Raw genomic sequence first — 25940 nt, 5'->3', positions numbered from 1 at the left:
CCCCCATGCTCCTGTGGGACGCTCCATCCGCTCCAGCATTGCAGCGTTCACAAGCCGCGCCTGATATCATGAGGTACGTAAGAAAAAACATTTAAAGTTGTGTCTATGGCTGAATCACTGATTCTCCGAATTAGCATTGAATCTTCAGATTCTGATTTGGCCGAATCGAATTGGGGACAGTGATCCAAATCAACGAATCAAATCACTGTCCCCGATTCGGGCCAAATCCAAATCAAATAAGACCCGTTTTGCACACTCCTAATGATTTCTTCCTCATGTTCCTTTGTAACTCTGGAATGGTATACAAACATGGCTTACTTGATCCATTTATCATGTTGTTTCCCCACTGCAAAACCTCATGAGAAAGGATTTACAAACTGACCTATTTTTTTCCCTTAAAAATTATATTAATTCTCTTTTAGGAGATTTTTTTCCTCCTTTTGCCTTTGCATTTTATGTCCTGAACAATTTAAGCCAGAAGGGACCATTGTGATCCTCTAGTCTGACCTCCTGTATAACATATGCCATAGGACTTCCCTGAATTAATTTGTTTGAACCAGAGTATATAATTGAGCACAGGAGGAGGGTGGGGAAGAAATCCAATCTTGGTTTAAAAAAAACGCTAGTGATGCAGAAACATGGTTCCAGTGTTTAATTATCCTGACCTGTCGAAATGTGTGCTTTATTTCAACTCAGAATTTGTCTACCATTGTCATAACTTTGCCATTAAAGAGCTTATTATCAAAATTACCCACAGAAGTAGTTACAGACCAATCAAGTCACCCCTTGATAAGCTAAACAGATTGAATTCCTGCAGTTTTATTTATTTACTTATTTGATTTATATGCCACTCTCCCCAAACAAGGCTCAAGGTGGCTTTGTCACACTAAGATGGTTTTGTGAACCTACTCTGAATTTTTCAACATACAATTTTCAACCAGAACTGGATGCAGTGTTCCAGGAGTGGTTGTGCCAATGACCATAAGTAATGTAGCCTCTCCTGCTTAATCCTACTTAAGATTTCATACACCACAAAAGGAATCTTATGCATCCATCTGGGAAAATTTAAGAACCAAGCCACAAGCAGTTTAAAGGTAGATCATTCTGTGGGTAGAGAACTCTTCAAAAATGACAGAATAGGGAGTACAGAAAAATCACGTAATATACTGTTGATTTAGAAAAGGAGGTGAAAAACAACAGCTCAATTTATAAGACTGGGGCAGCTCTCTCCATGCATGCTTTATCCACTTATACATTTTCTTTCTTTTCCCATTCCCAATCCTTACCTCTTGCCTTTGCATTTTTATCAATCTTTGGCTGCATGTAGTTTGTCAGCGCTGCCATCTTGCCTTTCTTACTGATTCCTAACCATGTCCCACCTTCTTTCCCTTCCTCCATATCCAGACCTAAAGAATAAGCAGAAGTAAGACAGAATCAGTACTTGGCTGCAGCTTCACTGACTTTTCAGAAGACTTTACATTCGTATTACAACTTCTTAACTTCAAGCTCGAGTCTCAATAGGGCTGGATTAATGCCTGGAGAATCAAGCTGCCTTTTTTTTTTTTTTTTTTTAAACGGAAAGAAGAAACTGAAAAAAAGAATAAAGAAGTAAATGAAAAAGTGTTTGAAATTCTGCTATATTTAGCATTCAGCAGATGAGTGACGGCTGGAAGGAAGGAGTATGAGTAAAGTAAAATCTAGATCAGAATTCAAGCTTACACTACATGATAAAAGAAATCTCTCATATAGAATATTTGTTAATTTATATTCAGCATGCCAAGGAAAGATTAGCTGTTGTGTGTCAGGTTTCTGGACATCACAATAACTGGAACAGGTTTAAAAGGATGCAATTATCTAAATAGAATATTGATTCTGGTGATTTCAACAGAATTACTAAAATTAAAATTATCACCAAAACATCATAGGAAAAAGTTGCCTCTCTTACAGTTTAAAGAAAAAATATTCACCAACAAATTGCACTGAACTCCTTTTTTCTTAAATGAAATTAAACCCCTTGTTTTTCCATAAAATTTGATTAAGGATATTCATTTTGTAATGAACGCTAAACTTCTGCACCTTCATATCATGAGATTGTTGTTTGAGGTGAAATTCTCTCAGGCCTTTGTCAGAAACTAACTCATTTTCAAGTATCACTAAACAATCTCAGTTTTTCTGTGATGAGATCTTCACATAAGACTGTCATTCCTACTACTTAACTTTTAAGAATAAAGAAAAAGAGCCAAGATACCAATGGACAGCACCTAACAGTAACACAAAAAACAAGCATCAGGGTAAGCATCAAGAATGATAATCAATGTCAAATCACATGACCAACAAAAATGAAGTCTTATATATGTTTTTTCATCTTTATCACTACCTTCATTTAAGTCACCACCAACCTTATTAGCTTAATATGCGTACAAATGAGACCTGCACAGAATTGTGAATTGACACCGCCATTGTGTGTCAAATGAAACTAAAACAAATGTGCAAACAGACTAAAAAAATGACATCAGAAGTGGATTTTGATGCCTCAGCTGCAGGCCGGCATTCAGTTCAAATTCAGATTTCAAAGCTTTTGGGTTATTATTCTATTGTTATTTATTTATTTATTTGCATCTCTAACAAGGGAAGCAGCATCCAGAATGTCTGGCATGAATTTGGAATATCAGCCAGAATTTCAGAAAAGGAAAAGGCTGCAGTGCAGTAGGAGTAATTTATCCTCACAGGCTTCCCTGCCAATGACAACAGCACACAGCATCAATGAAGAGTCTTTTCAGAGTCAGAATTTTGTATTTAAACAATGCTCTATTTGTGCCTCACTGTTTCTGAGCAAAATACTATAACTGATTATACTTAAATTCATCTCTACAGATAAAGATAGATTTTCAATAAAAGAGAAACTAGACAACTGAGTAACTTTACAGCCTTCTTAGTGACAGCAGGCACAAAGCTAATAAACCAGGATGCTATGGAATAGCTTTGGTTATTAGTCGATATATTGCAAACCGATAAGAAAGTGAGATGTGTATGGCAAAAAAAAAAAAAATCTTTTTTTTGAGCCTTATTTAAGTTAAACTATTTTAAGGGTCACCTCTACCAAGTATGTTATAAGAGATTAATCTCCAGTTATTAAATATCCTGAATATTTTTATTATGATGGACAATGCAACACATTTTTATCATGCCACTTGAGCCAAAATATAAGAGAATATGATGAAAACAAAACAAAACAGTTCAAGACTTTTTGCAGTCAGCTAACTGAAATAATACTCAAAATAGACTACGTATAAATGTATCCTTGAACTGTCACTGTAAATTTACAGTTTATTGTTATGGAATATATTCCATGAGTTTCGCTTTAGTTTGAATGATTCCCTTTCATATTACGGTTTACAAATGAAAAAAAAAATCAATAAAATCTATCCACAGATTACATAATATCCATAAAAACAGCAATACAACTTAGATCTAGCCTTCTCTTATAAACCCATTACCTCATTTTCAACCACTGTACAAAGGGTCTGAAAAAACCACCCTCCAGAGTATTTGTATGTTTTTGAAGATGTCGTTACAGATATGCAACTAGATCCACATGGGGAAAAATATTCCAGACAATTTTCATTAAAAATAATTACATACCGCTAAGGATCTCATTGCTGCTGTCCCAAAAATCTGCTGACTTGGACGGCCTGTTGTAAAACTCATCTCTATTAGCTGCTAGGATAAGCCTGCAGGACAAGAAAAAAGAAAAGACTACCTGAATTTCTGTCTTAAATGGTATAAACATCAGGTATGCATGATTTGAAGAGCACATATTTTTGTTGTTGTTGCTTGGTCTGTTGTTTTGCAGGTGGAAAAGCCAGTCCCTACTAAGTTACTTTATTTTCAGGCAGGTTTGGACATACAGCTCCTCCAATAGTGAAGTAAGAATTTGTTTAGAACTCTGCAAACAAAGTTATACGCAGTCAGCACCGTGACCAAAACCAGAAACACAAGAACGAGACAGCTGGATTTTTTTTAAAGTGAAATTACATTTGCATGTGAATTTTAATGTATATTCCACAAGAAGAAATGGTATAAGTGCTAGCAGATAGGAAATGTATTCCCTATATATACACACTAACAGTTTACAGGTGCAGAAAATTCTATATAACTGGAGATAGCCCACAGAGAAACAGAAATCTGAAAATAAAGGACTCCTACTAAAGGCACCTCCCCCCACACCACAATACTCCTTTCTCAAGAAGAGTTTGATCTCTTCAACCTTGGAAACAAATTCTGGTACGGAAAACTAAAAGCACATATACCTTGGACACTTAACTCAGCAGCACTGATGCATAGAGAAGATCACGTAGCACCTTAACATGAATCTGATTCCTTTGAATCAAAAGTTTTGACATGGTCAATCTTCTGATCAGCCAGATCATAAGCAGGAAGCATGCAAATTGGACCTTTAGTTTGATACGGTCATCTTAGTAACACTACTGCTGCACTTGAGATCAAAATACACACAAGAAGTGGAGTGAATTCTGTACAGCAAGTGTCAGCAGCAGTCCTAGCGAGGCTGGGGGAGCAGAATAACCTAGCTCAGGTGAGGAGGAGACAGGCATTGGGACCCAGCTGCTGCTATTGCTTCTCCCTGCAGTTCAGCTGCAGTGTAAATCAAAGCCCCCCTCCTAACAGGATGATATGCTACCAGACTGCAGCATGGCACGGGCAGAACTCCCCCTCTACCAGATTTCAAGACGACAGTAAAATGTGGCCATGCTGTAATGTCAAAGAAGCAGCTTCAGTTTACATATGTTCAGAGATTTGTTTCAAGAGACAAAAATCCAGAGTTCTGTCCTTATTGAAGAGGCTCCAAATTCACAGCTTCAGCTCACAGATCCCGTAGGCACTAAACCAGAGAGCAACAGAGTGTTCAGGGCCCTATCACGGATGCTGTGGCCTCAGGACAGGCACTGGCAGGCAAGAGCAGAGAGACAAAAATCCTGAGGCATGCAGATGAGGAAGGAAGATGACTTGAACTGGGATAAGGAGCCATCAGCGGGGAAGTCAGGATTGGGAAGCAGGCAAGGGCAGGTGGAATTAAGTTTTTCTGGGAATGGAGTTGGGGGAAGGGAGGAAATCAAGGAAGCAGACACGTGTGCACATCCCCCCCAGATGGCTTGGAACGGAACCTGAGATTACCGGGCATCTTGACTTTTTCAGGCATTGTGCCCGGCAGCCGAGCGAGGGGGCTGTTTGTGCAGTTTTAAGAATAGAGTTGAAAAATAATTGTACAGGATGGCTTAGATAAGCAGGGGGCTGGGACTAGATGACCTCCTGAGGTTCCTTCCAGCCCTACTTTTCTATAATTCTAAGTATCTGACTTTTCAGAATAGTTACAATTCAATAGCAGTTGACACATTTATACATGGATCCTACTGATATAGCGCGCACATTTCTAAACATGTGACATTTCAGAAAAGTCAGACCCCAGGATATCTATTTTCTATACTTTATTTGGGGAGCCAAAAACTGAGAGGCATGCAAGAAGCGACCACCTGCAAAAAGGTCTGGCTGAAATTATTCAACTAGCTTTGCATAGAAATTGTCTCAGAGGTAGGAATAGAATCCACTTCTCCAAATAGGATTCAGCATCCTCAACTATGAGCATCTCCTTGCTCCTGCTGTCCCTGCCTCATCACTGCCACCTTCCAAACTTCTCCAACAAGTGAGACAACAGCCCCCATTATTAAACAACTCATATTCACCTGTAGAACAAGTCTATGCTCTACCCCAACAGGGACTCTTCTGGGGAAGAAGGAAAACACAAAAAAGAAAAACACGAGATTTTGAACAATAACGTATACGACAAGGGGGTTGCATTAAGGTTGTACAGACCACCCTAATTCTGATGTTTCCTAACTTCTGAGTAGTTGATTTTGCAGCCCAAATGTTTTTTTTAATACAGTGTGTGTGCAATACGTTTCATGTCAAATACATGTAAATATACAATAAAGCAAAAACCACCCCACTATTGTCCAAGTTTGTTCAGCTTTAAGTATCCAGAGGGGAGAAAGGAGTTGGTCATTCTGCCTCTGAGGCTCATCCCCACTGTATTAACTCTGAGCATCCAGATCATTTGGCTGAGTCTTACTTTACTGAAAGGAAGACTTTTTCATACACAAAGGGATAGAGGAAGTGAAAGGAAAAAAACATAGCTTTCTTTCATGCCAACCATGAGTTTTTTTGGGGGTGGGGGATTGGGCAAGAATCTGAGCTCCACAGGAAGAGTGGAGGGAAACATTTGAATCCTTACTGAGACTTGGTGACTGCAGCAGACAAACTGCAGGAATCTCTGGAGGCTCCATAATCAAAAGCTAGTAGGGGGTTAAGAAATACAATATACAATTAAAAGACATTGTCAGATGAAATTCCCTGTTTATATTTGGTAATAAGCGCTTCTCACTCTAGAAGCTCTGAGATTGCTGTGCTGCATTTTGCTAAATGGGTTGCAGCTCACAACAAATGATCTAAACCTAAAATTAGCCAGGTTTAGAAAGTCAAACAAATATATTAAACAGTGCTGGCCATTAATAGGAAGCAGAAAAGATATAAAGCTACAAACTGGCCTGCTACCACCCTGCCTGGGAAGCCCCAGGGGGTGCTGCTGCTGCTGCAGAGGGAAGGACTGGGACCCCCTGCATCTCAGGGGCTGCTCGACCCACTGGCAGCTCATGTGGGCAGGCTCTGCCAGAAAAAAAAAAGTGGTGAGGGGCCCAGCCTGATCCTCCCCCACCCCGTGGAGCCTGCCCATCTCTCCCATGGCCAAGGGGTGAGCTGCTGGCAGGCCCTGAGCTGCAGGGAGTCCTGGTGCTTCCCTCTGTGGCAGCAGTGCCCCCCAGGGCCACCTGGGTGGGTGGCTAATGGGTGGGTGCTGCCCCAGCTTGGAGGCAGCACCCAGCCTGATCCAACTGTTGCCCAAGCCGTAGCTAGGGCAGCACTCCCCCACTAACTACCCACCTGGGCAGCCCCAGGGGGCACTGCCACCATGCAGGGAAGGACCAGAGCTTCCCACAGCTCAGGGGTCACTCGGCCCCTGGCCAGAGGACATGTGGGCAGGCTATGGAAAAAGAGAAAAGAAAGAAAAAAACAAACAAAAAAGGGTTGGAGCCCCTCACCATAACAGTGATGGAAGCCCCTAAATTGAAGTGGTGGGTTTTTAATAGTACAGTTAGAAACCCACCATTTCAATTTAGGGGACTAAACTCCCATCACATGTACAAGTGCCCACGAATCATATTCGGACTAAACTGTGATGTTACTACACCCTTGCACCACGAATCAGAGCATTAGACTATCCAACCCTTTCAAATATGGACAAACAATATCAACAGAGTTAATGCAGTGATTCTCAGCCAAAGTGCCACAGGGGTGCCTTGACATCCTTTCAGAGTACCATGGGGTGCCAAACAATGTTAGCACTGTGAGTTGTGCAAACATGATTCACGAGATGACCCAGAGATTTCAAATTGGATTCCTTAATGTTAAAACCATTTTGACCTCTTGTGGGTTTTGCAAGTTCTTTGCAGCAGCAGAATTTTTTATTGTTAAAAAAAAGGAGTGAAAACTAAGAGCTGGCATTTACCAATGGGTGCCTGGAGTCTGAAAAGGTTGAGAATCACTGAATTAATGCTTACTGAAACTTAATCAGTCATTTTCAGGTATCCTGAAGTGTTTCTCTCTGTTTCATGTCCTGCACCCCCATCAAAAGGTACTCGAGCCTTTACTTTCCCAAAGAAAAGGAGGAAGAGGGAGGAATAGCCAACAAGTTTAGTGTGAAAAGTTAAACAAGAAACAGCAAAATGATAAAGATATAAGAAGGTTAAACTGAGGCAAATCGTTTTTAAATCAATTAATGTAATATTTGTTCATTAGAGCCATTTCAGTGATGCACAAGAGTCCATTATCCTGAAAGTAATTAATTCTCTAGAATAGATACAATGACTAATAATGCTTCTACAGCATTGATCTAAACTAGTTTTATGTTCAGTGCTATAGCTTTAAATAGCAATTACTACTTGTTTTGCCGATAACATTAGTCCATTTTCTTTTAGACCCATGATACAAACAAACAAAAAAAATATTCCTGGTTCTCTTTCCTTCCCTTCCCTTCTCTTCCCGTGCCCCAAAACAGAATATATTTCCTTGGGCTTTGGTGGAAAACATAGGTTTCCCATGATGAAAAGTGAATAGACTTAACTTTAGTTCAAGTCTTGTTTACTTTGCTCAATTTAGCACTTGGTTGGTCCACTGAGCAAAACCATAAGCACTTTGCAGTATCATGAGACAGAGACACAAAGGTATAGAGGACAATGCACACATTTCAGTTAAAGCATGTTGGATTCCCTTCATAAACTGAGTCAATATTTAATTTAAAGATTTATTCTAGTTTTAAAATGAATTCAGCACTCGCACTTCTAAAAGCAGGTCTGAAAATAAAGTTTTCTGAAAGCCCAGGACAGATTTAAAAATCTCCCACTCATCTTGTAGAGGAGTATGTAAAAGAGTAGCAATTCATAACTTTGAGTAGATGGCATTACAAAATAGATAGATATGCAAGGCCACTTCAGAATATGAGGTACCTAATTTGGGGTATTAAGAGTACGTCCTGCTCAGAAAAGTGGATATCCAGTTTCAAAAGAGTAGTGTATGCCAACAAAAGTGCAAGTATTACAGGTATCCAGGTTGTAGCAGTATTGGTTTAGATGAAAAAGCAATCAAGGCTCGTGGACAGAGGTGATATATTTTATTAGACCAACCATAGAAATATGAACTTCCATTTCTATCCAGGAGAACTTTCACAATATTTTCTCTGGTGCCTGATGAAGGTTGCTTGTACCCGAAAGCTTGCAATTAATGACATTTTTTTGCAAAAATTTTGTTGGAGTATTACAGGTGGAATATTCAAAATTGCTCCTAACTGGGCTCAATTAGAAAATTAATGCCAGGATTGCTTCCTTCGTGTCTTATGACCCTGTACAATCCTTTCATTGTCTTTGGTGCAAGAAGTTTAATGCACCTGTAATTACTATCACTGTAGAACTGTTTATTGGTGCTTCATGTCTACATACAGTAAATGAAATTAATTGCCTATTTAGAAGGGAAACTAAGACAATTTTGATTGTAAATTTTATATAAAAATAAGATCTCTTTTAGACAGACTCATCAGTCCATGTAATATGTTCCTTCCTTCCTTTTGGATAGGACTTTTTGTTATGCAACTGCACAACAAATCGGGGTGGATAAAAATCAATTATTTTTTAAAATAAAAATAGCAGATTTTTATTTAAATCATATTTAATTGTATTTTTTTATTTTTTAAAGATTTTTTTTTAAAAACAACCTATATATAGTTTTAATTTAAGATATGTTAAGTACTCAGCCTAGAAGATCCCATTAAGCATCTCTGTGATGCTTAGTTTCAGTTCTTAAATGTTGGAACTGTCTCTCCAGAGATAACATCCTTGCTAACAGCAGTATATGGAGATGAGAGATAACACACCTGATTACCTACCATCAGCCCTATTGTCTCTCTGCAAGTTGGTGTGCACAGAGTCAAACCCTTACCTCTCTTTAAAAGTGTGAAGTTTTAAGAAGTTAAATGAATAGAGGATTGTTGGTGGTGGAGTAGATCTGGGCAAGGAGGAATCTGGAGATAAATCCAAGGATGCAGGGGCAGTAAAAAAAAACCAAGAGAAACATTTTGAGCAGAATATTCCAACACTCAAGGGATAAGTTTCTGAGTATAGCCCAGGGGTAGACAACCCCCGGCACAGGTGCCAGAGTGCGGCACTCAAAGACTTTTGCTTGTCACATGTGCCTCTAGGTGGATGGCAGGGAAGGGGTTGGGGCTACATGGCCACAACAGTGATCAGGCCCTTGGTGGCTCCCCCGCCATCTGCTCTTGGCATGCCAACATCTTACAAGTTGAAGTTGTGGGTGTCTCTGGCACTCTGCCCAAAAACACTGCCAACCCCTGGTATAGCCTCTCCATTGATTTGAGACCTAATGAGGGAATGGTATGTTAGAAAGAAAAACCGATCATGGCAGCAGGCTTGCCAGACTGTAAGAGAGAGAAGTAGTCAAAGATGAAAAGAAATCTAGAAGAAAGTGAAAAAAGCCCCAAGCTAACAACATATGGCTGCAGCACTCATTTGATGTCCTCCTAATACAGCATGGCAAAAATATCCCCCAAATATCCATAATTAATCTAGTGAATTGGAGCTAGTTCACCTCCCAATGACTTCACAAGTATGTGCTTCAATTAGCTTTGGCAAATAAAACAACCAAATCATAATTCAGTTTTCTGAAGTAGCTACAAAATTAATCTGAAGAAATGTCAAAATAAATCACCGCTTTAAAATGTATAGCCTGTACCTTCTAAAAAAGAAACCTACATCATCTATCTCCGAGTTGTGAATCATATATATTAAGATTGTATCAAGCAACAAGAATGGACTTTTTGTAGAAAACAATGATTAACTCAAGGCTTCCTGACTAGTGATTTAAATCAAATCCACCCTGACAACAATATTCTTATATATTAACCTTTGTTTTTAAAATAAAATATTTGCATCTACATCAGACTGGCAGCAAGTACAGAAGAGTCATAAACAATCCTTTCTTAGTTTCCTACCATTCATGGTATTTTGTATGCATAGAACAGGTATCACACTGACCAAGAAGCTCCTTTATTCAGCTGTCACAAATCAATGTTCTACTGCTGCACCTGAGTATCCTTCAGGCTAACCATTTCTAAGCTTCTGCATAAGCTTTTGGCATTTTTCTCTACCATACGAAACTTATTCGTTTTATTTATACATGCATGCATGTTTACAATGACAGCTTACCTTCTGTCTTGTTGCCTACTTTATCCAATATACAGTACCTTCATAGTATTGTTCACCATCACCCCCAATTTGTCTATTCTTTAAATCAAATCACCTGGACAATGGAGAAGAGATTGATGTCATATATCTTGACTTCAAACAAGCCTTCAATATGGTATCCCACGATCACCTCTTGGCAAAACTGGCCAATTGTGGCCTTGGGTCCACCATGATCTGCTGGCTGGGAAATTGGCTCCGTGGTCGGACCCAGAGGGTAGTAACTGATGGCAGTCACTCATCACGGTGTCCTGTGACCAGTGGGGTTCCCCCCAAGGCTCTGTCCTTGGACCACTATTGTTCAACATCTTCATTAATGATGTGGACACTGCAGTCAGGAGAGGACTGGCCAAGTTCACCGATGACACCAAACTTTGGGGCAAAGCATCCACGCCAGAAGTCAGGCGGGTGATCCAGGCTGACCTGGACAAGCTCAGCAAATGGGCGGACGAGAACCTGATGGTGTTTAACACTGAAAAACGCAAGGTTGTCCACCTTGGGAAGAAAGACCTGCAGCATCCTTACAGGCTCGGCAGTGCTACGCTAGCTAGCACTACAGAAGAAAGAGCCTTGGGGGTCATCATTGACCACAAGATGAACATGAGCCTGCAATGCAATGCTGCGGCTAGTAAAGCGACCAAAACGCTGGCTTACATCCATAGATGCTTCTCAAGCAAATCCTGGGACGTCATTCTCCCCTTGTACTCGGCCTTGGTGAGGCCACAGCTGGAGTACTGCATCCAGTTTTGGGCTCCACAATTCAAAAAGGATGCGGAGAAGCTTGCGAGAGTCCAGAGAAGAGCCATGTGCATGATCAGAGGTCGGGAAAACAGACTTTACAACGACAGGCTGAGAGCCTTGGGGCTCTTTAGCCTGGAGAAGTGCAGGCTCAGGGGTGATCTGATGGCCACCTGTAAGTTTATCAGGGGTGACCACCAGGATCTGGAGGAACGTTTGTTCACCAGAGCACCCCAAGGGATGATGAGGTCAAACGGTCATAAACTACAAGACCGTTTCAGGCTGGACATAAGGAAGAATTTCTTTACTGTCCGAGCCCCCAAGGCCTGGAACAGCCTGCCATTGGAGGTGGTTCAAGCACCTACATTGAACACCTTCAAGAGTAAATCGGATGCTTATCTTGCTGGGATCCTGTGACCCCAGCTGACTTCCTGCCCTTTGGGCGGGGGGGCTGGACTCGATCTTCCGAGGTCCCTTCTAGCCCTAATGTCTATGAAATCAGATTATATCATATTTTCTGCCAGCTGTATATTTACACGTTCATGGAAGTGAAGTGCCATCTTCTCAGTACCTGAAGACTTCCCTAACCAATTTCCTACAATCTCACTATCCTCTCCACTGTCACCACCTCCTACTAGCTTTGCATTAATCAGATTTGTACTGTAGAGACTAAGTTCAAAATGATTTAGAATGTGTTCATTTGGTTCCATTAGAAAAAGACACTTAGCAATATTTGTAACAGAATAAACCCCAGTAGGACCTCACCTATTAGACCTGCATAAAGTTGTACTGATCTTAACTGTTATCAAGCTTTAGAATCTTTCGGGCCCAATCTTGATGGATCCTGTCAACAGGCAACAACTACAATGGTTTTAAATCCAGATCATAAATTGCCAGTCCATCTGTGTTAAGAATCCTACACAAAGTTTAAAATGGAAGTAAGCTAAGGATATCCATGCTGCAGCAATGTTCTCGACTTGGGTGTGAGGCTTAATTGTTTGCCAGGTGCTTCAAAATCTCCAGATGAAGAGTGCAAAGCATGTGCTTTCTTCTTTGGATGCCAAAAAGTTACAAAATTCTCTCTCAACATCTATGTAGTACAATTTCTGCTCTTTAATCTGTAGGCTCTCAAATGACTATTTCTGCCATCTTGCTCAGAGAAACTGAATCTTACAGAAGTGTACTGTAGAATGTATTCATATATAAACATGTATATACAACACATTTTTTAAAAAAGCTAGAAGACTTGGCAAGCAAATGTTAATTTTGTTTCCTAGAGCTCCAACTAGTTCTTTCATTCAGAAATTTGAAACTTAGATGTGGCTTGTTTACACGAGATGCATATATGAACTCAAAGTATTTGGCCAAAATATTCTCAAAAGAATAGGGAGCCTCCAAGTTTAATACAAAGCCATTACAGAGTACTGCTATGATTAGAACATCTTCATTTTGTCTTCTATGAAACAGTAATCACGCGGGGGGCGGGAAGCCATTTAAAATGACCCTGATCACCAAATAAATTATACAAAACCTAAAAATAGATAAATATTTCAAGTGTGTTAAGATTTATGTACCATTTTAATGTTGAAGCGGAGCTGAAAACATGAGAAATCATTCCATTAAAGTAATTTCTTGTGATAATTCAGTTCCATAAAAAGACTATGCGATTATGGTTTTGAAGCTTGAAACCTGTATTTATGATAAGTCATGCATAGTATAGTTAAGCAAGATGTGATGCTAGCACACCACTTTTGACAACAGCTGTCTGGGCTATAGTAAAGCATTCACTACAGTGCTTTGCACAACATTACGGAAATGTAGCTCACGTATAAAAGACTGAAGACAAAGATGAAAGACATAAGGGTAAACCGAAATGTTGAGAGGGCCCAATAGGGCAGGGATCCAGTACTGCATTAACAGTAGCATAACATGGGGTGGACAAGCAGGGCACATATTCTGGGTACCACTGAAGAGGAGGGGCACCAAAAGGACCAAGAGGGGCAACACCTCACCCTGGTGTTGCTGTTTGCCATATTCTGCCTGTACTTCCTGGCTATAGGAAGCAGCTGATAGAGGCAATGTGTGTAATAGAGTGCAAGGCATTCTGGGAATCAATTTCCAAGGGGTTGGGGGGAGGAAACAGAAATGACTGCCCCACGACCATTTCTCCATTCTAGGCCTTTGGGTGTTGCAAAATCAACATTAGGCTTTCTAGTTAAGTTAGTGCCCATTACGGCTGTCAGATTAATTGCCTTAGCAACTGAAGAATTTTACACACTAGTAAAACAGCAATAATAGAACAGCAAAACAAGAAAAATGTTTTGTATGCATATTAATAGTGGGGACAATAAGATGTAGCACACATCAAAGTCTGACCCTGGCTTGCTCATGTTACCTTATTTTGCAACTTCAACTTGTATTGCCTTGAGGGAAATGAAAAAACAATGCTATTTATACCGATTGAAAGGCACTTGGAAACAGGAAACTTGGAAAAATGAAGTCCTCCATTAATACACATTAATGTAGGCAATGCCACCATAGCATCCTCCCATAAACGTGACCTGGAAGGTTGCCACCTCTGGGACAATGAAGGCAATTCAGTTTACTGGCCCACCTGGCCCACTGTTTTGTGTAGAGATTTGCATCTACTGCCTACACAAAAATAGACAAAAAGCCAAAGTGCCCTGGGGCTGGCTAATGACTAAGAATGTAATGCTGTTATACATCGAGAATGAAACCACACCTACAAAATCTCATCTTTCCAAAACTCAAAGAAGTTGTGACCCACAAATTTTCTGCACTCCCCCCGTTGGCTTTGCAGTAAGTTACAACTGTTCATGCCATAAATACAAGAGAAAGATGTTTGGACATAACAAGGAAGTACTATAAAAAACACATTATAACTTCATTCAGAAGACAGGAGAAGACAAATTGTCTGCAAGACGACAAAATTGGCAAAGAGAATTTCAGTTGAAGTTTAGGAATGTGTTACAGTAAAGAGCGCAAAACAAAATTAAGCTACTGGATTTATTCAACACCGTCTGTTACTTTAACTTCTGAGAATTAAACATGCAGCTCCTACAAGAGTGCTATGAAGGCACACTAGGCTAGTAACTAGGGTAATATAGAGGTAATCAGGAGATTTAGGTACCATTTCCAACTGTGGCACTCCCAGATTAGGACCCTGAGGCAAAAGAGGCATAGGTGAAGTGACTTGCTTAGCTGAAATGACAAACTGGATTTCCTTTATAAAGCTGAGAGCTATGGTTAGAGGAGTTCAATGCAAGAATCGAGGACCTTTATGAATCAGCCCTATACAGTTCAATTTTCATATGGTTAAGATAAAGCCTGTCAAACTGGTCACAATTATGTCTTTTTTTTTCTTTAGCTAGAGAAAGACTAAAGTGAAAGGATTGACTTTTACATAAAATATAATTTTTTTGAGCCTAAAATTGACTATGTTGATATGAAAATTTAAACTTATTAGAAATCTCTTACATGAAGCACTATGGTCTTGCTGATGTCACTAAAATGGAGGGGTTAATCAATGGCAGTTTTATCTGAAGTGCTAAGCAATGTAAAAAGGAGAAGTTCAAACAGAATTCAACAAAAAAACAGAATTTGGGCCAAAATGGATCAAAAGTTCTTTCCTATTTTTGACACTAATAGCAGGCTATTTTCTGCCAGCAATCAATAGTTCCAAATTTGGTGCATCTTTTTCATAGCAAGCACACTACAAGAAATATTACTTTAAATATCAATTGTGACAGAAAGTTCACTTGGCAAACAACATTCCAAATCAGCATGAATATAACCGAGGCCTAAAGGAGTCCTCTAGAGGCACCACTGCATTGAAAAATCAGCCTCCTGTTGGCAACGCAGGTAAATGGCACATACCAAATGCCTAGAAATATTAATTCAATACTAGTCGCATCATAACACCCCCAAGAGTCCTTTTCCTTCTACAAATTCAGATGTAGTCAAGATACACATCTGGCACTAGGTGGTTTAATCATCATTCTAGTTCTTAATTAATTTGTGACAACCAAAAAAAGCAGGGCGAAAAATTAACAGGTGGCAAAATAATTTGCCCACTGTATTAAACTGACCGACAATTATTCAATCAATATGGGTGCTTGTGCTTCCAAAAATGTGATAGTTAGCTTTAAATGGAACCAATATAGTATGCAGCAATAAAAGTGTAGTGACACAGTGCTAATAATTAAGAACACAAACTTGTGTGTAGGTGGATGCCTAAAATGTTGTTTCCCCATTTTATTTCTGAAGCTTGTTTTTGGGTAGGAATTCTTTAAAATACTGCTCCAAGATGAATATTTGTGATTAAAGGATTGCAGTGAGATAAGATATTAGGTATTGCTTATACATGTGTGACAGAGTACAAGGGCTCTCAATTTTTCAGTCCCTCAGAAGAGGATTCTCCATGAAAAAAACTTCTCAGCTCTAGAATAAGCTCCCATTTCTGAACAGGACTAGCCTACCAATATTTAGGAATGCTGCATGGAGGTTTGATGAGTTAGAAATATTGTGTTTTATGTCAGGTTGAGGTCAACTAGTTGTCAAGGAGCATACTACTATTTAATTTAATCTCTGTCCTTGCACTTTCGGCTAGACTGCCAACAGATTGGACCTTCTTAGCTTTAGATACATAACTGAAGCAAGCATTTAAGTGGCACACCCAAGAGCCTATGGCAAATAAGAGCCAGAAAACAAAATCCAGGAATGTCAAGTCCTAGCTTCCTGCTCTAGCCAATGCATAGTAACAGTTTTTCATTTAAGAATTACGTACCACTATAAAGTAAAGTAAAATAACATAACAATGGCATTACAATAGCACGCTTTTCAAGCACTCAGCCTTGGTTTCTGAGGCTGGGTTTCACTAGTTAGTGTTAAGTCAAAAGTATCATGAAATTAGGTTATAAAAGGTATTTTGGCTTTAATCAGAACTATTTACCTGTACGCATTTTTCGAAACTGGCCGAGGGTCAAACTTAAATAAAAGGATGCACATGGAGAACTGCTGGCAAAGTCTTGCTTCCTCCAAAAAGGCTCAGCGCAAGGTCATGCTGCTATAGCCTGTGAACAAAATATAATACAGTACAATAAAGGGGCTTTATTACACTGCAATTTCCAGAAGCATAACCTTATAATCATTCTTGTCTTTAAAGACCCTGCTGTTCTCATTAATAGCGTTCCATATTGAAATCAACAGGGCTGCAGAGACCTATTTGTCTCAATCTATGATTTGTCTGCAAAAGTCCTTGTTATTCTTGGTGGTTCATGTATTGCTGAAGTAAGAATTTAATTTTGAGTTTTGGGAAAAGAATGAACTAATGACAAAAGATTACTGACAGGTCTGATCAGCAACAACAGGTGTACTGTAACTTTCTCAACAATGCAAGGAAGATAAACACTTTATCAAAATTTTCCGCTCATTACCAATATAACACAATGGTGATATGTTTTGTTCTGCACCAATACTTCTGCAAAGATAGTCCTGTCAAGATTTAAGACAGACAACTTAACCAAGCACACCCAGGAATGCAGCAGCTGGGAAAAGCCTAATCACAAAAGTTCTTGGAGACAGAAGAAAATAACCTATCACTAAATACACCTTTCAACCGAGTTGAGGGAAGATAGGAAAATATATAATATTGTGGGGGGAAACACTGCTGGGAACAGAGTGTACCTTTCTGATGAAGGCTGTCTCTGCCCTTTGCAGCATATTTAAAATTGTGGCCACGTTCGAATGGCATGAAAAATGTTCTTTCCCGATTGGAACCTTACAAGGGGCTTTCAAATATTTTCTGCATTGTCCCAGCGAGAACTTGCCTGGTAATAAAGTTGCAACATGACCCTACTTTTCTTGCTCCAGATGTAACAAGCGTTAGAAGTTTACTAACTACACAAGCTTAAGCACACTGCACTGCCAGAGAGATCCATGTGTGAAAGTTGTCATAGTATGGAGGCAGGGTTAGGGGGAGAGAGGGGTTGGACATAATCAATACTTGAATCCTAGAATCACTCAGTAATTAAACTCATTTTGGTCCAGTGAGTAATTACTGAAGCAAATTGTACAAAAATATAGAAGTGCAAGTATTTTATAAATCACATAATGCATTAAAAGAACTAAGAAAGTCTTGTTATTTCCTGATACAGATACTGATTGTAATTCTAGGTCTCATTTTACAGAGCCTCTCTGAACCCTCCCATGATAATCCCACATTTTAATTTCAACAGAAGGAAGACATTTTCCACGACATTTCACACTATTCCACTTTTACTACTGAAAGCAGAACTACAAGTGCAGCATTTATACAGATTTTAAATTAGCAGCCTGCCAGTAGTTGTTGGCTTCTGTCAAGTCATGGCTCAGCATTGCAACAAGCCTGCTGTCACTGTCATTGTCATGGCACAACAAATTCAGTCCTCCTATCACCAATATTCTACCAAGGGACTCCTCTGTTGCAGCAGCTAAATAATCTGAAACTGAACCAGCAAACCAGACAGGACAGCCAGGGCAAGAGAGAGAGAGATTGGAGAGGAGGGAAATAGTTTTTTTTAATCTCTGTTCCTATACAAAAATAAATTACTCTTTCAAGCAATGACTTGATAAAGTGTTAGTTTGAGGCTCTGCTGGAGCGGGACCCCTGAAATATTCCTCTGCTTAACAGACTAATACCATAAACTAATGTCACAGAAGAAAGAATTCAAGTTGTTTAGTGTATGTTCAACCCTCCTCCTGCCCCCACCCTCCAAAAAAAGAAAACAAGCCTATGCAAGGTGGGTCATAAACGGATAAATAAAAAAAAAAATGTTTCAATGTAAAGGAAAGAAAGATGTGACATAAGACAACTCATTTCAAGATCTGGCTGTTTAAAGGAATGACACTAAAGGATCTTCTGAAAAAAGGGGAAGATTTGGAAAGCAATACTGTCCTTTTCAGGTTCCCAGTGCCGGACCACATTGGACCTAGGTACTCCTCAGCTTCCCTTGGCACTTGTGGGAAAAGACTAATCTGTAAGGAAGTAGACAATTGTTGTCCTAGGAGCTGTTAAAGGTAGGGGCTACAGTGCTGACTCCCCCTAACACCCAGTGTTGTGGATACTCTGGTTTGCAGTTTATTCCCCAATAGACACAATAGTTGAGGCATAAACACCAACTGTATAAAAGTTTCTAAACCAAAGAGCTTTTATATTTCTTGTGCTGGCTGCAGATCTAGACACCACCTATGGTCCATTCTGACTCAACTTCCTCGTCAACCAGATGTTCAGCAGGACTTGGGCCCTCCAGGAGCTCTCCAGTCATGACTTCTCTCCTGGAAAGTATTGTAGGCTTGATTTTCCAGACAGTTTTTTTGGACTGTGGCTGGTCCCAGCATCAAAAACCACACATTTTTTTCAGGAGCCTCTTCCTTTGTCACTCTCCCTTGCCCCAAGCCTTTGCCTCTAAACCCCTGCTCCATTACTTGTCCCATTGCACTTTCTCTTTGGGGGATCCCCCCATGCCCAGAACTTGGTCAAAACAGGTTTTCTTCCAGCTCAGGTAGCTTTCTCAGCATACCCATTTTTCTGCCCTTATAAAGTTAATCACATCTTGCGAGTGCTCTGCTCTATTGTTTCTTCTATAACCTAATCACAGCCCAAGGATGACTTATTATGGTGGAAACCAACCTTCTTGGCAGCTGTGCCACAAATAAGCCCTGCACCCTCCCTACTTGTCACTCCAATCCCCTCCCCCCTGTTGCTCTGCTTTCTGCTCCCCACCCTATCTATAACTGCGCTGCCCGTCCCCCCCCGCTCTGCTGTATAATATACACAGAAGCTACTTGTGGTGTATGAGCTGCAGGATGGCCACCCGTTAATTATTACATGTCAAAACATTCAATGATATGGCAAGTTAATACGATTAATCAGAATATCTAAATTGCATACATCATATGCATATATGCTAAAAGTCAAGTTCTCTTTAGAACAGCAAATAATATTGATTACAGATTGACAATATCCAATACTACCCAGTTCATTACAGTATTGACAATCATCTAGGTTAACTACTGCCCTCTATCAGATGAAATCAGGAGCTATATATTACAAAGTTAGCTTTTTAGCTAAAGAAAATTCTTCATTTGTTGTCAGTAGTCGTCACAACATCTTCTCTCAAGACGTAGCATGGCACTGATTAAAACCAGCAGGAAGAGATGATTCTGACTGATGGAAATTGGGATCAGGCCCTCAAGTACAAGCTACTAGGTGAGGTACCAATTAGACTGCAAGCTCTTTGAAACAAGGGCAGCGTACCTGCTTATTGGCACAGCACCTAGCATGAGTGCTCAAATCAGAACCGGGGCAGATGTAAACTATTGTAAGATGCAAAGGAGATGCCTTTACCTCCTTCCTAAGCTGTGCAAGTACCTGAACTCTCAAATCTTTACAAACTCACAAAAATCACATACGGCACACACTGAGATGAAACAGAACTTTCAGTATGGAAGAAATCTTTCGGTGGAAGTCATTACCGACTGAAGATTCAGTTTAAGAAGGAAAACATCTTGCAACTAACTAAGTATTGCTATTTGGGTCACTATAAAAGTCATGCCATAAAATAGATTTACTTTAGCCAACTGCTTGTTACTGGGTTTTATCCTTCAAGTATACTTCTCACAGACAACTCCATAATTTCACTGAACTGGTATGAAGTCCCTGACGATACCTTGATTGAATATAGAATTTAAAATAAAGACAATGAATGACAACTGACCGGCATTATATTTGTGCTGGGCAAAGTCTTCCTTCCCACTTTAAATTCCAAGACGGATTGCTGTGTGGGCAGAGAGATTTATGTGATTGCATTCAGTTGCTTTAAAAAGCACTTTTTTCTGACTTGGTTCCTCAAGGACACACAATAAACTGCAGACTAGCTTCATAAGTCCTGTCGTGAAGGCACCAGAAGTTAGTAGTTTGCTTTCTTCCAAATATCCCACACACACCACTTTTGTTTTTTACACTCTAAAAAAAGAAAGAAATAGATTTCTGGCAAGAAGAATCTTGTGTTCTCACAGGCACCTGTTAATTGGAGGGCTAGGCACCAAGCAAGTGTTTCAAAACTTTTCTTCATTTCCTGTCTTATGTTAAGAATACAGGAATAATAATCAATCAAATCAGTATCTGACAGCCCATCTCAATAATTAAATTAAAAACCATAATAAAAACATTTTCATGGGAAACACGTTAGAAAAATTCAGACCACCTTAGCAATGCATGATCATCAGCTAAGTTACAAAGAACACTGCATGCTGTGTAGGGCAAGAATTGTGTTCTGCTTTCATACAATAGCCAATACTCTTGGGTCCAAAGCTTATTTTTTAAGTAAAAAAGCCAAATAGCAGGCTTCAGCATGTTCAAAATTAATTCAGTTCAATTCTATAGTTCAAGCATTACTATCTTGCTTGTACTTTTCTAAAAATCCTGCTCTTTTCACCATGCACACACTATTAGGGAGAAAGGAGATTAACTTTACATTGCTAAAACAAAAAGCCACCTTATTGACACATAAGCTATTGACTCATCAGGGATACTGTTGATGGATCCAAAGAGAGAGTCTTATAAGTCAAGAGGAAGAAATATAGGATTGATCCCAAAGGTTGCTCTGAAAGGGATACAACCAAGTCTTTATTCTTCCAGTCCTCATGCTGCCTTTAAACTGTTCCAAAGCTTTGAGTATATTCCTTCTGCTCTTCCTGCAAGATGTCCTGCCTGCTTTGTATTCATTTAGTCTAAATATATATATATTATATATATATATATATATATATATATATATATACACACACACATATACACACATTTACTCACCATAAATGCTATAAAGGCATGAAAATAGCAGAAGCTTGCAAAGCTTATAAAAATGGGATCTAAACTAGATTGAGTATTCTCTTGTCCAATTATTTTGGGCTACAGTGATGTTGTACAAATGAGCTAGAAATTTACTTGTAGTTACTTGAGGCTTTGTTTAAAATAAGCCAAGAAGTTGTTCAATGAGCATAATTCTTCAATGAGCAAGCAATGCATCTTTATTACCAAAAAGGTGTCATACAGAGGCACTATCCTTCAAACACCAAGGAGAAAAAAGAAAGTGTTGATGGGTTAACTCAGAGGCCAAGCTATATCTTATATTATAGTGGAGACCAGAGTTTGGACAAACTCCATTCAGAGAGTATCACGATAGCTAAAAGGTACACTGATGTGTCGATCCATGTCATAAAAGGAAAACTGACGTGATCGGCAATTGGCTTTTTTTGGTGGATGTGGCTGATAATGTTACCAATAAGTGCCATGTGCACGTGTGCAGCCACAGCATGCACGTGGCCAGGAATGCAGCCCGGCAGCTTGGACAGCAGCACCTGCCTGGTAAGTCTGTGGGGGAAGGGGAAGAGGGGCAGATCAAGGCCCCCACTTTGAAAGAGGGAGTGGTGCAAGGGCTGCCTAGTTGGAGTGGGGTGAAGGAAGAAGCTGCAGGTAGCTCGTCCTGGGGGTGTAGGGGGAGGGTGCAGGTCCCTGCTACTGCGCACAGCCCTGGAGGGGGGTGGAGGGGAGAAGGGGCATATGCTTCCCAGATCTGTATGTGGGGCAAGGGCAGGTTGCCCACTGCAGGCTGGGCCCAGGGGCTGAGCCAACCTCTTCCTGGTGTGGGGGGCTGCACTCGGAGCAGGGGCTATGGTGAATTTTGCGGTGGCTATAGCCCACCTGTAACACCCCTCCCAGCACCACTACCAACAGCTGCCCTGGACACAGCCCCTGCCCTGCCCCTGCCAGGAAGAGGCCAGTGCAGCTCCCAGTCCTCAGCCCGCCCTTGCCCTATGCACAAATCCAGGGAGCACATGCCCCACTATGCTTCCCCCAAGGGTGCGTGCAGGGACACGGCCCCTGCCCCCAGGCAAGCCACCCGCATCTCTGCCCCACACCCTGCCTCGCCCTGGCTGAGCAGCACCTGCTGCTGCCCCACTCCCTCCCTTACCATGAGGGCCTTCATCTGCCCTCCACTCCCTACGCCCCTTCCCCCACCCCACCACAGACTTACTGGCCAGACACTGCTCTCCACGCTGCCAGGCTGCACATCGGCAGTTGGCTCAGTATCAGCAGATATGGCTCATTAATAAATTGGCCATTGGTATTGGCCAAAAAAAAAAAAAAAAATCTTTATTGGTGCACCCCTAACAATAGGTTAATACTTCTTTTTAACCTTTGTTGGAACTGAACAAAGAGAAGGGCATCTGCCTACATCAGAATATACCAGCCAATTTCAGGAAAAATATTAAAGACTCAGAAGGAAATACCTTCCAATCCTCAGGTGTAGACGCAGGCAAATCAGAGCAGGAGAAAATTGGTGGAGACTTTTAGAAGAGTAGGGAAGCCCACTCCAGGAAGACAAAGGGATATAAACACCCAATTTTAAACAGGCAGCTGTCAGGCTTTTCACAACCCTTATGGAAATAACTATCACAGTTTTTGCTGGGTACCCTGCCAGCAAATTAATTGGATTACTCAGTCAAAACCTGTTGACAGGTAATTGCTCGTAACCACTCAAGAGTATTTTTATAGAGATTTCAGTCTCTCCATTACCTGATTTACAAAGTTTATTTTGAACAGTCAATCCAGTCACACACTAAAAAGGAAAAAAAAAATATTGCAGCTGTTCGTGCCAAGCCACTGCCCAGCACAGACTCAAATAAAAACTGTTGGCATAAAACATATCTCGAGCTTTAAATAGAAATGAGAGAATAGGCTTTTTTCCCCTGAAGTTTTTATATTGCATTTTGTAGATTGTTTTAAAGGGATATTACAAATGCTTTTCAACTCTCCATTTTAATACTGTTCTAAGTTGCAAACAGCTTCCATATTTATTTTGCAGTTCTGTTTTGGCATAACTCTCATTCTACCCACCATTTCTAACAGAGCTTGAAAACTGACATGGCTCTCTATTTACTTGAAGCTTTCGTACACTGTTACATAAGCTACCAAAACAGAAAGTTAGTTAACACATACTCCACCTCCTCACTCTGAAACAGAGCACTATATATTGTAGGGCCTACACAACCATTTAGTATATTTTTGCAGCGCAAGCAGTTTTTGCATTAAACACATGAAGACTTAAAGCTGACAGTAATTTTAAAGCTACAGCAATTGAAACCTAGCTCTTCTCTGGAGCACTGTTAAAAACTGCTTCTTTAAAAACAGTTCAGCGCATAAGAAGAGTTGTAGTACCTTCTTTGATTAAAACAAATACTGTATTTACTACATTGTGCTGTGTAATTTAGTAAGAGGGTAGATTTATAGAAGTTAATTTCAAACATGTAAAAAGACTGGAAGATTTGGATATTTACCTGCAATATTTGGAACTTTAATATTGCACTAGTGACCTAAAGACAACTGGAATAAAAATATAATGTGTAATTTTTAATAGCTCAAGCCACAAAAGCAAGCAGTAACTAATATAATGAGACTTAATCTAGTATTTTAAATCTAATTTAATAGTGGGTGTATTAAGTTATGAACTAAATATACCCACATTAACCCTTATTGAGAATCTGGCCCACAATTTAAGATGTAAGGGACACTGAAAAGTGTAAGAACTATTACAGTTTGCTGGATTGAACTGGAAATCCCATCTTGGGAAACCAACAGAGATGTTACAGTACTGATCTCATTCTATTTTACAGCAACATTAAAAGGAAAGGCCAGAACTCATGGTAGGTCTTACCTTGGCAGTGATGCAACCTATACTCCCAAGACAATATTAGTACAAACAATATACTAAAGGTTGAAAGCATTAATCCAAACTATCCACTCTTATTAGTTACTGTAAATTCACTTTAATAAGGAATTAATAGTTCAGGGAGATAAGCTGGAGGTAGAGGCAATGTTTAGGATATCCAAGAAACTTCTTAAACAGTCACTGGACTGATTGAGCTTAGCAAGGAAAGTTCCAACTGTTATCCAAACACTACCAATTGTGTAGTTAACATCTACTAAAAAAGACAATTTAGATTAATTAAATGTTGAGTGAGAAGTAAATCAACATATTATTGCAACACCCAATATTACAACATACAGATTTTTATGAACCAAATAGCTGGAGTGAGGGAAAAAGCGAGGAGGAGACAGAAAACAAGAGACTCTAGGGACAAATTAAAAAAAAGAAACCATACAAGCCGGACCATCAAGGTATGATGGCATTGCAAACAATTTGTACTTCACTTACCAACTTGACTCAGACCATGAAGGTTACTTGAGGAAAACAAAAGCTAATATGCGACTCCAAGGAGAGTGGAAGTTGTACTTAGCATAGAGAAAGTCAGGCTCTGGAAAACAGGAACTATCTGTGCTGTGTCTAAATACAAAATAAATAAAAATAAAAATAAAAAATTAAACAACTGTATTGAATTGGGAAAGGGAGGGAAGAAGTAGAAAGGCAGACTCTTGACTAAGAGGAACAAAAAGGAACTGGGAAAAGGTCTGAGCTCTGATATTACAAAAAACAAGGCTGGAAAAGGATCTTGTTCTCACCCTAGCTTTAAAGAACACAGGGCTCACTGCTAAATTCACGACAGTTGCAGCTTTCCACAAACACTGTGAAGGTTAAAAAGAGGCCAGTAACACTAACTGACAGTGATGGAAGTATTCACTTGTTAAAGCTACTTTGTAGGCAAGAGATGGCAGATTTGAGCCATTTAACAGTTTAACTCACAATTTTAGTAAATGTTTTTAAAAGATGTTCTGTTAAATATCAAAAAAGGTAGGAGAGAGAAACTATCAAATTTATTAAAAACCAAACTAAACTACCTCAAAAAATATTTTTCTCTAAACATGCCACTTTCCTAAAAAAAATAAAAATATTAAAAAAAATTAAATGTCTTCACATAATACATCTTCCAGGGGTCCCTCGGATGCACGTGCATTTCGAGATGTCCCATCAGTTAGTAACACTGAAGTATTGCTACAGGTCAGTCACCGTCTCAGCTGAACATTGGTTGCAAAAACAGCAAGCTGGCTATTACAAACAGAACTAAAGACAATTCACATGGAGAGTTATCCATTTAGGTAACTGGGGTAAGACAGCAGATGCAACTGCACCATATTCTTGTGCGAGCTACTATACATTTCACTGCATCATTTTCAAGAATTCATGGTTTAAGAAGAATATACATTTCCACATGGAGACTCTGGGGGTGTTTATACACATGCTCCAG

General features: G+C 39.8%; 1 protein-coding gene across 2 annotated transcripts in view; it reads right to left on the bottom strand.

The window, feature by feature from the left end:
* The window catches only part of TANGO2 (transport and golgi organization 2 homolog), a 73915-nt gene extending 48813 nt beyond the window's left edge, over window positions 1–25102 (bottom strand). Inside the window, exons 1-4 of one of the 2 annotated variants that reach the window (XM_019506993.1) lie at window positions 24953–25102; window positions 16648–16768; window positions 3643–3731; window positions 1287–1406 (exon numbers count right to left, since the gene is read on the bottom strand). In XM_019506993.1, the coding sequence (XP_019362538.1) occupies window positions 1287–1406; window positions 3643–3731; window positions 16648–16703 (265 nt within the window). In that variant the 5' untranslated portion in view covers window positions 16704–16768; window positions 24953–25102. The remainder of the gene's footprint in view (window positions 1–1286; window positions 1407–3642; window positions 3732–16647; window positions 16769–24952) is intronic. The other variant, XM_019506994.1, reaches the window with a different exon arrangement.
* Window positions 25103–25940: the final 838 nt, after the last annotated feature.

This window comes from Gavialis gangeticus, unplaced genomic scaffold, assembly GCF_001723915.1.
Source record: "Gavialis gangeticus isolate Ggan-Ray unplaced genomic scaffold, GavGan_comp1, whole genome shotgun sequence".
NCBI classification, from domain to species: domain Eukaryota; kingdom Metazoa; phylum Chordata; order Crocodylia; family Gavialidae; genus Gavialis; species Gavialis gangeticus.
The sequence above is the reverse complement of the archived record's forward strand: the minus strand, read 5'-3'. Positions and strand labels throughout refer to the sequence as shown.